General features: G+C 47.0%; 1 protein-coding gene across 1 annotated transcript in view; it reads right to left on the bottom strand.

Moving 5' to 3' along the window:
- jarid2b (jumonji and AT-rich interaction domain containing 2b) overlaps nucleotides 1–16,466 on the bottom strand; it is a 61,644-nt gene that overhangs the window by 23,168 nt on the left and 22,010 nt on the right. Inside the window, exons 2-3 of the mRNA XM_086136514.1 lie at nucleotides 8,330–8,456; nucleotides 2,420–2,546 (exon numbers count right to left, since the gene is read on the bottom strand). Of these exons, the coding sequence (XP_085992640.1) occupies nucleotides 2,420–2,546; nucleotides 8,330–8,456 (254 nt within the window). The remainder of the gene's footprint in view (nucleotides 1–2,419; nucleotides 2,547–8,329; nucleotides 8,457–16,466) is intronic.

Genomic DNA, 16,466 nt, shown 5'->3' with positions numbered 1-16,466 from the left:
GTGTGTGTGTGTGTGTGTTTACATCTGAGATCAAATTTGCTACAGTGAAAAACCCCCTGTTGTGAAAAATGTCTTGCTGCAAACATGATTTCGTTGTAGAGGAGTATCACTGTACCAAAAAAAAAAAAAACTTCTGGAAAACGTATTGATCAGGAAAAAAAATATCATATGGGTAGGGATGAGACGGCATCGCGGGTGCGCACTTGGCAGGCGGAGCCCTGGGCGGCGGCGGCGGTCTGCGACAGGCCCCACCGTGTTTCAAGGATCCATTGGCGCCGCTTGTCTTTGAGCAAATCTCAGGAGCATGGGAAGGCAAACACGGCACGGCTCTCAAAAGACTTCTAAAGTTTGCCGTCTCCTGCCAAAAACCCGACACTCCTTCGCACCTGTCCTTCTGCTTTCGCCATCCCCTCTTTTGGCGAGGGTCTACCCCCGGCCGGCGTAAAACAACAGTGATCCATTCCCTTTGTAGGCTAGAGCCAGGTGCAAAAAGCTGCTGGCGTAGGCTCAGTCGCCGCCCGGCAGCCTCGCGCCTTCTCAGAGGGCCGCTGCCAGGCGCTTGGCGTGCTCGCCGTTTCATTAGCATCAGATAGAAAGCCTTTTCTTCATTGCGCGAGCCGCCGGCCGCCTCTTTATGCGTGCGAGCGAGACGACAATGAAAAGGCCCCCAGCTGAACCCAACTTGCCAAGAAGAGAAGGAAAGCGCGAACGTCCAGATTGCACTTTAACGCCGGGACGCCCCCCGCAAACCGACACACAAGGTGGATTGTTTATTCTTGGCTGCCAATAGGAGCCCACCAGGTCACCTCCTCTTCCTCTTTTAGTCAGTCAGAGATCACCTGGAGTAACTATTGAATGAAAATCACACACACATAAGGCATTCGGTTCGAACCATGTGGACCTCGCTTCCTAAAGGTTTGTGTTTTACAGCCAGTCCAGTATCCTGAAAATGTCCAAAAGGACCCTCAAATGGCCACTTTGAACTAGATTTTTTTTTTAGGGACAGTCTTGATGTCTTTGTTGCTAAATGCAACTGGCTTCAGTCGGCTACGTTACACATGATTGGCAAAAGGCTTGCAATTTAGCGTCTTCTATCTGTCCGATATACGGGGTTCGAATTTGGTTTCAATCGGACAAAATCTCCAAGAACAACAAAAAAACTCATTCAATCGCAGCCATTTTCACTGGAGCAACCCCCTCAATCCCAGCGTTTTACTGGATTTGGACAGATCTTACAAGGCCCACAGAATATTTGGTTCTAATGCTATATAAACATGGAGCCTACCAAAATAAAGTTTGGACTCTCTTCTTTCAGCAGAAGAAAATTTCTTTCTATCTTTTTCCATTCTTCAGCAATCGGCATTAAAAAATGTTTCATGGAAATGGCGATTCCTGGGCAAAAAACGGAGAAAAAGAGCTTTTTGTAAAAAGCATGCGTTTCTAGCACGTGAGGCACCACTGCCACCTACTGGTCGCTTTTTTTACATGATTTACAATGCAAACGGCTTATTCTCATTCACAGATTGCATTAGACCCTCCTTTTCTCTATGACGCAAAAAAATGACTTCGACGTACAAGTACGTCCTTGGTAGGCGGGGCCTAATTTTAAAAAGACGTGCAAGTACGTCTCGTGGAATGAAAGAGTTAAAAAAAAACAAAAAAAGCCTCTAAATGGTCAATTTAATGGCTGCTTGGAACCAAAATGGCAGACTTCCAGTGTCTTTTCGGGGAAAGGCTTCTTCAGAATTTTTTGTTGGCAAACTCAGGATAGAAAAGGGGCGCCATGGCACACTGGTCGTTTCCCCAACGCGACGGTTGGTGGGTCCATCCCCCCGGCCATTGCAAACATGTCAAAGTGTCCTTGAGCAAGATGCTGACCTCCCCTAGCCCCAAGTTGCTCCTAGTGCTGCGTCACCAGTAGGTAAATGAGGTAACGATGTGAAGCGTTTTGAGTACCTGAGGTAGAAAAGCGCGATACAAGTGACACCACATTTACCAAAAGTCCACCAAATGTCACACAGGCAGGTGACAGTGGCACGTTAGCAAACTTTCGTTGTCATACTGGGCCTTACGCACAAAAGAAGGACATTCAAATTCCTTGCAACTCGGCGTCATGCACATCCACGCCGAACAGCACGAAAGCCTCAAGTGGTTTCTTCTTCTCTTCCCATACGCGAGAGCTCGCATTTACAGTATCATGTGACGGAAAAGAGGCAGGTGCTGCTGAATGGGGCTGCTCATTACTGAAGAGCATCTGCTACAAGCCGCCCCCCCTCTCCTCCGAAGCACCCCCTACCTCTCCGAGACCCCACCCCCTTCACTTTGATGGCCTGTCAGCATGTGGAACAAAAACAACAACAACACACCTGCTATAGTGGGCGCGCGAGCGGCTCGCGTGCGGCGGCGTCAAGCGTCTCACCTCTTCTTAGCCGGGCCGTCCTCGCAGAAGTCGCCGCCCTCGTCCAGGCGCGCCGCGTGCAGCGAGCCGCCATCTTTCTGGCCGCCCATTGATCCGGAGCCATTGAGCTGCCCGTTGGCTAAGGAGCCTGAAAGAAGGCCACGAGACGGAGTTAGTTAGCGAGGAGTTACCAAAGTTAGGGATGAGCATCGGCCCCACATTCAGCCCATCGCTAGGTTACAGTGAAGGTCCAATTCGGAAGAAAAAGTCAATAAAAGTGAGGGCCATTAAAATAAATGGACCTTCGAACCTTTTTACTCTTTTCTTCTTTTTATATCTTAACTAGAAAAGAATATTACAATTAGATATTTATGAGCATGTCGTTTGTTTTATGTAGAGGTTTGTTCCAGCTGCTGTTATCACGTTCTAGAAATGAAGCTGAGTTCTGTATTGAGAAAAATATTTTTTTTTCCTTCTTGAAAAATTGTAAAGAAATAAAAATGGATGCAATTTTTCACATTTCCATCATTTTTCTTATTTTCATATTTCTTTCTCAATTTTCTTTTCTTCCGAAAAAAAGAAGAAAAACTAAAAACAGAGCAAAGGACAATAAAATATAAATCCACTTTTTTTCTTTTTTTCCTCTGGCGTTTTACCTTTTTTGAAAAGTAAAAAAAAGAAACGCAAAACTAAAAAAAAAAAGTTCCCTTTTCTTGTTATTTTTGAATGATTTTCTTTTTAAAAATTAAAAGGATTTAAAAAAAATACATTTATCAAGTAATCCAAGGAACAAGTATTCTGTAAAGAAATAAAAAGGAGAGGGAAAAAAAATCTTTGTCTGTTTTGCGGCAATCACCAGCTGGATGTGTCACCCGACATTGAGGCATACGGATCTCTTTAGGAATATTTAGGAATGACTACCCACACCGTCAATGGCCCTTAACTAGTTAAAAGGGAATTACAAAATTGTTTGTTACCCTCCCCCCCCTCTTATTTTAACGAGATGACTCACGATGCACCGTTAGATATCCGACACTGCGTAAACGTGCAGAAAAGTCAAGAGAGCAAGTAGCATCGTTAAATATTGAGTGAGCCACTTGGGCGGAATGACAATAGCAAGCGCCAACACTTCCTTAAATCAAAGACAACAATTGGGAGGACGACTCATCCGGGGGGAAGAAATCACCGGAAATTTACAAGACTCTAGCACGTTAAAAATGCGATCGCGACTTTAATAACTTGCTAAGCGCTTCTCACGCTGTCTTAAACGGAGCTCGCGTGATTTAACAGGAGCATAAAAGAAAATGTGAGGAACTAAGCCAAGACCGAAACAGTCATCGAAGGTTGCAAAAAAAGAAAAAAGAAAAAAAAGGGGGGGGGGGGGGGTTCTCAAGCGGAGAGATAATCAAGGAGTTTGCAAGTTGCCAATCACTCCGCGTCGTCCTGACAGCCACTCGCGCTCGAGTGGTTTTGAGGTTTGGCAGGCTGCTCCTTTATTTGATCTCGTAAAAACAAAACAATGATTCAATGAGTGCGCCCGAGAACCCCGCCGCCGCGCCTTTTCGGATGCTACCAGTGAAGCGCTTTCTAATGCTTGCCCACGCCTGAGGTGGAATTCCATTTGCCTGCCTCAATGATAAAAGTACAGTACATCACCCCTGTGGCTTGTCACCTTCACAAAAGAAGAGTGTTTTTTTTTCTTCCGGCCATCAATCAATGGGACTCCACCACAAATGCAAAACCCCCTCCAACTCAAGAAATCTTCCGGAAAGAAGGTGAACTGTCTTCAAGCTTGGCAGCAAAAGCAAAACTGAAAATCCAGCACCTAGTCAACGGAAAGATGAGCGGGCTAGGCTATTTTTCTGGCCACCACCACTAGGCTGTGTCCAGGTCCAGCCTTTGATTCCGGTGCATATCAGGAAGAGGTGCGGACCAGTTTTATTGCCCCAAATGCCCCAATTCAAACGGCTGCGTCACTGAGATTAAAGGCAAAAGTGTCAATTGGCCTGACTGAAAATTGCTTTGATCGTAGAACGCAACGCATCCGTTTGACGCAATCTCAAAACAGGTCTGCTCTCGTAAGCGGCGGTGGAGTCATCAGGGAAAGCGTCATTGCGGTCAGGAAGCAAACCAGCGGCGCCGAGATGAGTAAGACCATCACGTTGCCAGGTCTCTGAGTCTGCAATCCTGAGTCACCACATTAAAAATGTTTTGCGGCAGATAGTCAACAGAGGGCGCTGATGGTTGTCATCACATTACTTTCCATTCATCCATTTTCATTTTCCGATCCACTTCTCGTCACAAGGGTGGCGGCCGTGCTGGAGCCCATCCCAGCTGGCATCGGGGAGTAGGCGGGGGACACCCTGAACTGGTTGCCAACTAATCGCAGGGCACACAGAGACGGCCAACCATCCACGCTCACAATCACACCTAAGGACAATTTAGAGCATGTGTCAAACTCCAGGCCCGCGGGCCATATTCGGCCCGCCCGTTCATTTTATGTGGCCCACGAAAGCAAATCATGTGTGTCAACTTGCTAAAATCTGTACCGAAATGTCAAATTGTCATAAGCAATAAATGTTGAGATTTTGCAATAACTTTGTTACCTTGTTTCCCAAACTATAATAATTGACTTGACTGATTTCAAAACGAGTAATCTATTAATGTGTTGTGTACAACTAATAATTTTGTAGTTTCACTGTCGTAATGGCCCTCTGATGGAAGGTGTAACTCTAAAATGGCCCACGACTAAAATGGAGTTTGACACCCTGATTTTGAGTGTTCCATTAACCTGCCACGCATGTTTTTGGAATGTGGGAGGAAACCGGAGTACCTGGAGAAAACCCACACAGGAAACCCGGTGCCGGAATCGAACCCTGCACCTCTGCAATGTGAGGCCAACGTGGAGTCAAACAGCGGGTCACCCAAATTATTTTTCTTGAAGACAAAAACTATTAAGGAGAAAGTCTCACCAATCATCAAGTGGAGACTGGTGACCAGTCCTGATCTTAAAGCGAGCCCGGGTTAAATTCGGAAACTTGGAAGTCTTGAGTAGCCTCGTCTTTGAAAATGTTACAATCCCCAGAGGAAGAGTCGAAAAAACAGGGCTAAAATTGGGCACAGCAGCGGGAGCGAGCTCATTAATTGCAGTCTGGGGGCGGGGGGGGGGGGGGGGGGTGAGTGACGCCTGATGTCCCAGAAGGCGGCAAACAAACAAGCGGAGGCCCCCGTTCATTAGCCCCTCTCTTGCTTTACTGAAGACGTGTTTGACATGTTGCACATGAGTGCCCGCGTGAGGGGCAGCGCTGGAGATGTTACGGCGGCAAGGGAGAGAGGGAAGCGTGAAACATACCTGCCAAATTCTCCTGCCGGAAGGATGATGGAGGCTAAATTGGGGGCGGGGGGGGGGGGGGGGTAGGAAGTGATGTGCAAAGTGGCATCCTGATGGCTCTTGATTCTAATCAGATTTATGCGTGCTTAACCGAGCTTGTTGCCTCCTTACGTTTCCCTCTAATTCCCCAGAGAGGCGCGTAGCGTAGCGTAGCACCATTTGGGCCGACGAGACATTAAAGCCACGATGATACGTGAGCGTAGCGTTCCTTCGTTTGTTGATGATTTCGATGAAGACGAGCTAAATGTGTGAGAGAGAGAGAGGAGAGAGAAAGCGCCGGAGCGGGCGTAATTGGGAGCAAGGGGGGGGGGGGCCGTTAACGGCAATCAAATGCCGACGCGCAATTAGCTCGGCTGACATGTGGTAGTCATCAGGCTAATAAGTTCGATACAATTCATCCCAAATGTTGGGACTTTTACGCCTCGTAAACAAAGTGCGTTCAAATAGAAGGCGTTCAAGAAGTCCTTCGCCTCCGGGCGGCTGCATACGATTCGCACGGTGTCACAACGTGTGACGGGAAAAACAAAGGGAGGCTTGATACGAGGACAATGAAAAGGCAAATGGCGAGTGACACGTATATCCAAGCGTGCGCCTGGTGCAGTTAGCGGCGGCGACGCTATCACGAGGATGAGGAACTCAAGCAAATCAAGCAACGCTAACCGAGCTCGGGTTGGTTATCCATTCGCCCGTCAACATTTTTTCATCCAAGTCACTAAATCAGCTGTCTTGTGGAACTGCGCTTCAACTAAGCGACATTGATGATGACCGGATTGTTAGTGATAAGCTGTCCACTGTTGTGACCGCTGTCCCTGAGAGGCATTGGTGTCAAACATACGGCACGTGGGCCGGAACCGGCCCCCTGCGAAATTTGATCAGGCCCGCAGGATAATTTAAAAGTGAAAAAATGCAAACAAGACACGGATTTAATATTTTTAATAAGGTGCAATTCATGCATGACTTCCTCATTTTTATTGATTGGTTTCATGCACCCTGTAACCTGATAACACGAGAAGCTGTCCACTCTAGTGGCCACTGTCCCTGAAAGAGTTCAGTTTGTTTGTAGTTTTGTAGACTAAAGTGTTTTATACTTTGTGCTCCTGAATTAATGTAGCGGGACTGGATTTGAATTGAATTTTAGTTTTCAAGAATCAAATTGATGCACTTAACATCTTTTTTGTTACAGACTAAAAACGATGTCAAAGTTATTGTTTGCTGTAAGTTGAATGATATTTGATTCTTTTTTTTTTCTTTTCTTTAACTTATTCAGTACCAGCCAATTCTGGACCAAGTCTGAAAAGACATTTAAAAACGTCTTTGGGAGTGAATGAGTTAATGTCTATAAGGATATAATGTAATGCAGAGGTGTACTCAAAACAATGGCGGCAGAGAGTTGGGGAGGCGCGAATTGTTTTCTTCCTGCTTTGGGGGGGTGGGTGGCGGGGGGGGGGGGGGGGTAACGGGAAATAATTGAGAAGCACTGGTCTAGAGCCTTGGGAGATATCAGAGAGTGAGAGTGATAGACAGATCGATACAGACGGGGTGAGAGACAATACAGTTGGCGATCAAGAAAGTGAGAGAGAGAGAGAAATATCCGTCCATTATCGAAACCACTTATCCTGGCGAGCCTGTCCCAGCTACCTTCGGGGAACAGGCGCGGGGTACATACGGTGCATGTTGCAAAACCAGCAAAGATCACGTGATGCGACGCGGCGTTTCTGTTTGGCCGTTACATCTACGATGGTGCTGCCACACTATTCACCCGCGCTTCAAATACAGCGAGCGCCAGGTAGCATCGGACAGAAAGCGACAGTCGGAGGACCAGCAAGAGGGAGGGGGGATTGCTAATTGGAAGCTGGCTCTTCTTCGCTTCCTGGCCACCGTCCAGCTCCTCCATCAGCGGAAATGGAGGGAGGTGATGGCGAGGGGGAGGAGGGGGGTGGGGGCGGGCTCCGCGGAGGAAGAGGCTGATAGACACGCCGGACGGCGAGGATCGGAGAGCGACGGGTAGGAAAATGGGAGTGGTAAGCCGGATCCACTTTGATGCGGAATGGAAACCCGGCACGAGAAAGAAGACACAACGGTGACTGATGCAAATCAAAGGCCACGCCCTTGGCAAAAAGCGTGACGCGGCACACGAAATGTGGCCGGATGACATTCTGTGAGATCAGCTGAAAACACAAATGTGAGCCGGGTTAATAACTACACTCATCACTTGCGATTGGGCTGGAAACAGGTACGTCCAAATATGGTCATCTAGCGATTTTCCCACAATTCAATTAGTCAATTTGATCAGTACGGTGCCATTGTCATCTGTTGTTTTTACGCAGCGGTGAGAACAAATCAGTCACTCCTCTTGAACAGTCCGAGAAGCACGCTAAAAATCTTCTCAGCGGGAGCCGTGCAGCATGACATCACCTCAAGATTCAAAGCGGGGGTGGTTTGAGGCGAGTTGTAAAGTGTTATGCGGCATCCTCGACAATCGGATTTGTTTGCCGTAAACGGGCGGAGCTAAACGCAAAGGAAGACCAGGAAGTGGTTACCATTTTGGTTGCCGCTGGCATGGCCGTCCAGTTGGCGTTTCTGCGCACTGCGAAACTCCTTGAGGGACAGGTACAGCACCTTTCGCATCAGCCGCTCCTCCGACCACGGGATCCCATCGCTGTCGTCCTGCCCAAAACAAAATGGGAGAGGCGGTGAGGCGGCAACATTTGCTACGGCGTAAACAAACACAGTTTTAGATGTGCATTTAGCAGTTTTTGTCCAGAACCTCAGGAAGTAAAATGGATTCATGAGTCTTGTTAAATAATTGAGCAATGTATTTCTAGTGAAGTATTGAATTAAAAGTAAGACTAAAATAATGTCATTTGGCAGACAGCTAGAAAGCAACTCCAAAGAGACGTTTGGACATGCGCGGGACACCGTTGGGGGGGTGGGGGGGGGTTAGGTAAAAATCTGATGTCATCACCGCCGAATGCCCGAGTCGCACGCCGGGCCGTCGACCGCGCTTCCTCGCAGCCTCCCGCAATTTGCCTCTGCATTATTCATTAATTGCGCTTTGTTGTCGCGAGCTCGTTTCCTCAAGTCATTAGTTTGACATCAAACAAGCCCAGACGACAGATTCCCCCTATTAGGTTGTTTACCCTTACGGGCTGCTCCGCTTTTCCATCCGCGCGCGCGAGCACACACCCACCAGCTTGCTGCAAGTCAACAATATCCGCGTAATAATTGTCTACGCCAAATGAGGGGCTCGATCCGTTTCGTCATCATCCGCTGGCGGACGGACGGTTGGTTTCACCGAAAACGATGCTTTCTGAAATTGAGGGGGGTGATGTCTGTTGCTTTTGTGACCCTTCAAATTACAAAGCAACAAAAACGAGACTGTGAAAAGGTTTTCAACAGCAAAATATAGTAGTCATTGAAAATAATGACTACTGACATGTGCACAAAGTTTTCTTTTTTAAATAAATAAATAAAAACACATCATGAGCAACACTGACTCATGTCAGCGACTTTTCGACACGGCTACGCTTTTCACGCCATGTTACCTTTTTCCACGTAATCGCAACACATTTTCTACTAACGACTGTGACACACATTTTGTTTATACAGTGAAACTCCTCTACAACCAAATCATGTTTGCAGCAAGAAATTTTCACAACAGGGGGTTTTTCACTGTAGCAAATTTGATCTCAGATGTAAACACACACACGTGTACACACACACACAAACTTACGTGTACTCTTTATTTTTATTCCAATAGTGCATAAGTATGAGTATACACTTATTTGACACTTCATATAGTCAGTGTAGAAAGAAAAAAAGGGAAATAAATGGGGGGGTTTTCGTTGTGGGGGGGGGCAGGAAAGTAGGAATGGTGTTAATGCATGAAGATTTTTTCACACGAGGGGGTATTTTCGCCCATGTAGGTTTCGTTGTCGAGGAGTTTCACTGTACCACACCCTCCATTCAAGTCAGTTGCCTCAACCGTTCCCCACTTCCAACTTGTTGGCGTTTCTCTTCCAGATTATCAACTGGCCAAACTGAGATTCACTGCCTAATGTTTATCTTCCACTCGACAGGTGTGCTGATCTCCAATCCAAAGCGATGCAAAGCCGATATCTGTCATTACAGTGGTTTTACACAGCTGAATTTCACAGACAATCTGGGCAAGACTGCCCTTTTAAAAAAAAATGGGACTTGATCAACATATTCGTTGCTGGCAGTAAACACTCAGGTTCAAGGTCCACTGCTGTCAATGAGTTTGTTCAATCAAATTATTCGTAACAGTTCAAATTCAGGGTTGTGATTGCTGCCTCCTCTTCGATATTTCCTGAAGGTCTCTGTGAATTATTGAAATCACAATAAATCGGAATGAAGAAGCTATGTTATTGTTGGCTGACCACATTTTATTTCCCTGTTTTTTTTTGTTTGACTCTCAGGTATGTCGTCAACAACATCATTCGCTTTCAAAACCTTTTTTTCCTCTTTCCCATTGCAGTTATGACCTCATTCACTCACTCGATTCTTTTCAACTCTTTGAAAAGGGTGTGTCAATATTGACAAGTCGTGCGTTTGCGTTGCATAAAAACAAGTTGCCATTTTGATTTCTCCACTCTTGGGGACGTTGGGGTGGGGGGATGGGGGTTGTCATTATCCAGAGGCGGGTGTCAACATTTGACGGAGTTGACGGCAGACACGTGTCGCCACACCCAGTTTGTACAAAGCCTGCTGGTGTTCTTTTTCCACCTGATTTCAACAATAGTTTTTCCACCCTGAGCATATTTTTGTAATTGTTCCGTTGAAAATATGAATTGTTAACTTAAAAAAAAAAAACGATGAATGTGTTTTGTCATCATTTTTTTATGCAATGGAGGAGGACGACTCACTCCATCGTTCAGTTTCAGCTGAACATGTGTTTGTTAAAAATTACCATAAAGACATTTTTATCCCCCCCAAATTACACATTTAAGTGAGAAAATTGATGATTTAAGCACATTCTATTTAACAAGGAAATATACAAAATTAAAACAAAACAAATAATAATAATACTCTGTGTGGTAAAACTATTCGCATTATTATAATTCATTTTTTGTTCGAAAAATGCTTTTTCTTAAACTATCTAAACATGAGAGGGGGGTGGGGGGGGGGGGGTAGCACTTCACAGCTCAGTTTCACATTCAAGTGCACGTGCGCATGTTTGTAGAGACGGGAGCTTCGCTAGCATAGCTGGCAGCCGCGACACACTCCGAGCGGCTCCCATCGGAGCTGCTGGAGTCTCGCTAATGAGCACCGGGACCTCGTCGCGCTCAAGGTGTGTGTGCGTGTCTTTAATGTGCGCCGTCAACCCCCCCCCCCCCCCCCCGCCCCCTCCCTCAACACACACAGACGCGCACTAAAGTGTACAGTACTCCCAAAAAAAAAATCCCAAAAGGCACCCGCCGAGCTAGCTTGCATCTTTGTGGGGACTTTGCCCGTCCAAATGAGACATTTGGATGAGTCGATGGCAAAAGGGGGCACACACCAAGGATAACGCCTGACAGTTCAGTTGCAACACTTCAAATAATCAATTCATCTGTCAATATGTTTTAGGGATGAATTGACAAATCCAACTTCCCATCCCTTTCGTGTCCAAAAACAGGACATGACTTCCAATTGAAAGTGCAGAAAATGCTCGGAGAGAGTGATTCCGTTGGTGGTTTGGTGTGGAACGTGTAGCGTTAAGAAAAGGGGGAGGGGCGCTAGACTACACACCGGCTGCAAAATAACGTCATCTCCGATGCTAGCGTAGCATTTCCTCGTGTCGAAGGAGTGTGTGTTTTTGTGCGTCTGTGGGCGTGCGTGTGAATACGCAAGCCGTCTGAGCTAAAAATAAACCGGCGCTACGCCGCTTCCTCCACACTCTTGCGGATGTCACAGTGCGGGAATGTGGGCCGTGTGCCAACTGCACTACACCCCCTAAAAAAAAAAAACATGACGCTAACAGACTTTTCCACTTTGAGGTGAGATGGCTACCCCCCCCCCCCTGATAAACGGAAGCAGAGGAAATGTAACAAACGCCTGGCTTCTTGTCGGGACGCTGGCTGTCTATAAAGCGCTTCCTTCCAGCTTTTGCCGATGCATGCGGCCCTGATGAGGGTGCATCGCTAGTTAGCGCTTTGTCGTTAGCTGTTATTTGAATCCCATGTGGGTCATCGGTACGTTTTCTCGCTGGGGTGAATGAAAAAAAAAAAAGTGGCGCAGAAGAGAATGGCCACCCCAAGCACAGCGGCGGTCGACAGGAAGGACTGAAGCAGGAAACAACGCGTAACCTTTGTTAACCTCGCGTCTTGACAGGAAGAGCCTGCGGGCTTGGCAGAACCCGCTCGCAGTGAGATTGGAAGCACGCTCGCCACTTTTTGAGGGAAGACACGTCGGGGCGACTTCGCCTTGGGACTGTCTGACTGACTTGAGGTTTGCATCTGGACTTGGGTTGGGCTCGGGGTGCGAACAAACGGACGAAACCGTTCCCAGGTTGTTTTCGTTGTTCTTTTTTTTTTTTTTTTTTTTTTTTTTTTTTTGACTTGCCAGCAAAAATTTGAGATATGATCAGTAGCGAACGCAACTCACTTCACAACAAGCAAGAGTTTGGCAGGTAAATACAACTATAACCGCAGGTTACTGCATCACTCACAGTAATAATAATAAAAAGAATACATTTCATTCATAAGCGCCTTTAAAAACACTCAAGGACACTTTACAATCAAAACAAGAACAGTAAAACAACAGATAAAACAATGACCCCTTTTCTCAAAAATACTTTCTATGAAACTTGCAGTTTGCAAATACTTTGGTACAACTGCAAAGAGTGGCAAAACCCAAGAAAGTTTTTAGAACATTATATTGAAGTCCAGTCATAACATCACGAGCATTGTTAGAAATCCGATTACTGTGAATCTTTACATTTTTTTAAAAATAAGAAAACATGGTTGTTTCCTATTTCTGAAAGACAGTAGAACAATTTTTAACTACATCAAGTCATCCCTTCACAGTAGTGGTGAAACTCTTCTTCATTTTCTTTTTTTTTTTTTTATCTACATGACTTCATCGTCGTGCGCTCCAGAACTGGGTCAAACTTGAAATTCTATTCAACTCTGTTGTTATTTGGGCAGTTCAAGCTCTTGCATGACTGGCAAATACCAGCCTTTTTCTTTTTAACACCTAACATCAGAGAACGATAAGGACGCCAAAACATCGGATGATTTTTGGCCATTTTTTGAAACTGGACAAAGCACAGTAAAACCGTCGATATCCACGCGGCTTCTGGTACGAGCCTCGCCATTCCTCATAATGATCCACACTATCAGCTTGTATATTGTGAGTTGCTTTCAGTAAAAGTGTTTGTCAGTGTGTGTGCGCGCGTTGTGAATCGCTTCTTTGTCTCCCGCCAGAGAACGTTGACCTCAAATGGTCTCGGGGAGCTAATGAGTGACTGCGCCGGACGATGTTGAGGCCCCCGCGGCTCCGCCGCCGCCACACTCACTGGCGCTACGCTCTCGCGACCGCACACGGGAGAAACAAGTCTTGTGGGAGTTCACGGCAACATCGCAACAGTTCGAACTTTGTTGGCTGCAGGGATGAGAAACGCCGTGCCGATAAACCGTGCGTTGCTAACAGAATTAGCAATAGACCGAGCAACACGGACAAAGATGGCAGATGCGGAGATGAAAACTTGCAATCTTGCCAATCCCGTGTCAAGACGGAATTATCGTTACTGCCGTATTGTGCGCAGAGAGGAAGGAGAGAGAACCGTGGTTTCACTTCTGGCGATCCGTCATCCCGTTTCGAATTGTAATTATTGTTCCTACCATATTTAGTGATGGCAACATGCACATGAGAAAAAGAGCCCCCCCCCCCCCTTCCTCCCCCGCAAAAAAACAAGTACGACAAAAGATAGACGTAGGGATGAAAGGGCTTACCGCTTCAATTGAAAAGATCTGCACTGCTCTAGTTATCATTTCCAGAGTAGCAGCAGACAAAAATAAAAAAAACAGATGCACACCATAGAAGAAGAAAACAAATAATCGACGTTTGGCGACATTTGTTTACACCTTGGACTGAAATGATTGTTCCTGCCGTAGCGGGGAGGAGACGACTTTCGGCTTCTGCAATGATGCTCTTTTTTCATTTTCGGTTTTGCGGGCGGAAATTGATCAGGTGGGGGGGGGGGGGGGGAGTAGTGGTGAGACGAGGCATATACGACACCTTTTTTTTTTGAGTCATAACTTGACCACAATCATTGCGGACCATTGAAGCTAATTTTGTTTTCTCTTGCACGCAGGCGAAATCATTTCAGTTGGTTTATAAAGAGCAAATTATGCAAAAAGGTGGTCCGGATGACCCCGGCCCGTCCGCAAAATAAAGCCCTGCCGGGGTTCCTGGCTCGGGGGCAAGCAGGTGGACAGCCGGGGTCAAAGACCTTCTCGGGGGCGGGCCGAAAAGCCACTCTTGCTCCAAAAGGACCTGCCAATCACACTTTGGCATTTCACATCCCCTGAAGCCTGATGGGACACATCCAGGACCCCAAAGAGCCCCCCCTCCTCTCCAAAAGGAGCCAGATAAGAGGTCGGGAGGGGGGGGGCTCTCTCAATGACAGTGCCGAGGAGGAGCTACGCAGAGAAAGGAAGGCGGGTTGAGGGTGTGGATTTGGGTTTGCTTTCAATCGAGGAGTCACATGGTCCTCGTTCAACGGCATAAGGTGACTTTCGGAAGGGGGGGCGGGGGGTCTCAAAGCGAACGGTCGCGCGTGCATGGACGATACGCGCCCGCCTTCATCCGTCACCGCCCGACGTGGCAAAATAAACAATCGCGCGGCCATCAATCACCGTCTGCTTAATGCCACGCACATCCCAGGCGGGACGAGTCGAAGGCGGCAGCGGGGGGCCGCGGGGCAAGATATGCAAATTGCATGGAGACAAACACGCACGTACAGTCGAGCCTCTCCCAAGGGAAAGAGGAATGAGGAACACGCTAAGGTGTGACCAGAACCAAACAGAAGAAAGATGGTAACCATAAAACAAGTAATGACCATGACCAGGACAGCGTGATAACTCTCGAAAAAAACCTGATGACAACCATACGCAGCGATAAGCACAAGAACAAAAACCAACCGAGCGCTATGGAAGCCCGGCAGTCAAATGTGACGAGAACCAGAAAGATGCCCGCCAAAGAAAAGTAATCACAACTTTAGCAACTACAGCAAAAATAGTCACCACACTATTAAAAAAAGTGACAATATAAGAGCGGTGATAGAAACGAGTGACCATGATGAAGCGTGACAACAGCAACACAAAAGTGACCTTAACTCTTGAGAATCTTCATGATAACCGCCAAAGTGAATATTTATCATCAATATTATTGCGAGTCCCAACAGTGGTCGCCCCGACAGACTTTTACTGCTTTTGTAATTATGATTATTGCCATAAATCGATACAGAAAACCCCCCGTCTGGCGTCATGCGAGCAAACGTTCCTCACGCACGTCCGCTCCGACCGCCTCCGTCTGGTGCCAAGTCGCCAAGTGAGGTCACTGTCAACGCTCCTCTCCAAGAGAAGAGCCTACAAACAATTTAGTATCATAAAAGGCTCCAAAAAATCATCTAATATCAAGTTTTGCTATGAATTCGCAGTTTTCTATTGCAAAAAAAAAAAAGTTTCTCAGTGGGAGGAAGAACGGAAAAGAATATGAAGTGAGCTCGATTGGATTAACAAGAAGAGCCGACGGTCCACTGCACTGAGCGGAATTGATGAAGTGGGTTACGGAATCTTGGGGGGGAGGGGGGGGGGGCACGGCAGGGAATTATCTAAGACAATGTTGAATACAAAAGCATCGGGGGGCGAGGCGGGACGGGGGCGGGGGTTCAAATCAGCAGGCAGGCGCAGGAAACCTAATCACATTAACGCCGAGTAGAGGACGGCTGGAGTGGATGGAAGGGTTGAGGTTCGCCGGCAGACTAACTCCAATTGGAAATCAAGTCTCGTTTGGAGATGCTGGAAATGTCAGCGTGGACACAGCGAGCGCGTGTGTGCGCGTGTGTGTGTACTTAGCAGGTTGGGGGGGGGGGGGGGGCACAGGAGAGCCCCAAGGTCTGCGGAGCACACAAGGTCGATAGTGCATCACCCAGAGTGAGAGACTGTTACTGAGTGCGAGCGCGAGTGTTTGTTTGTGTGGACAAGGTTGGGTCTATATATGTCCGCCAGCTTGTTGGTCAGGAGTGAACTTGTCAGACGCATCGGAATTTGGGGGAGGTGTAATCTGAAAACGGACTTCCTCGCAACGTCCAGCGAGTAGAGTTGCTCTGGTGGACACAAGATGTCAACATAACGCCCCCTTTTCATACTGCTGGAATTCCCCCCCAGACCCCAACCTTTTTATGGGTCCTCCAGAAACGGCATGCAAAGTCAGCTAAGAGGCCGATTGTAAATTCCTGAACACAAAGACGGGCGGGGACGTCAAGTTAAACGCAACATAGTAGCATTAAAAAAAAAATTTAAATCAAAAGTGGTTGTTGACGCATCTCGGGAGCGGAATGAGGGATGATGGATCGCCGCGTCGAAGCACACATCTATTTATTACGGCGCTGGTGCCACCAAGTTGTCGAGATTTTTGAGCCAAAGAGCAAAAAGGAAAGCTAACCAATGG

The sequence above is a fragment of the Hippocampus guttulatus genome, chromosome 18, assembly GCF_054856545.1.
Source record: "Hippocampus guttulatus isolate MCC_2025c chromosome 18, RoL_Hgut_1.0, whole genome shotgun sequence".
Taxonomy (NCBI): Eukaryota; Metazoa; Chordata; class Actinopteri; order Syngnathiformes; family Syngnathidae; genus Hippocampus; species Hippocampus guttulatus.
This window is presented reverse-complemented; position numbering and strand designations above follow the sequence as displayed.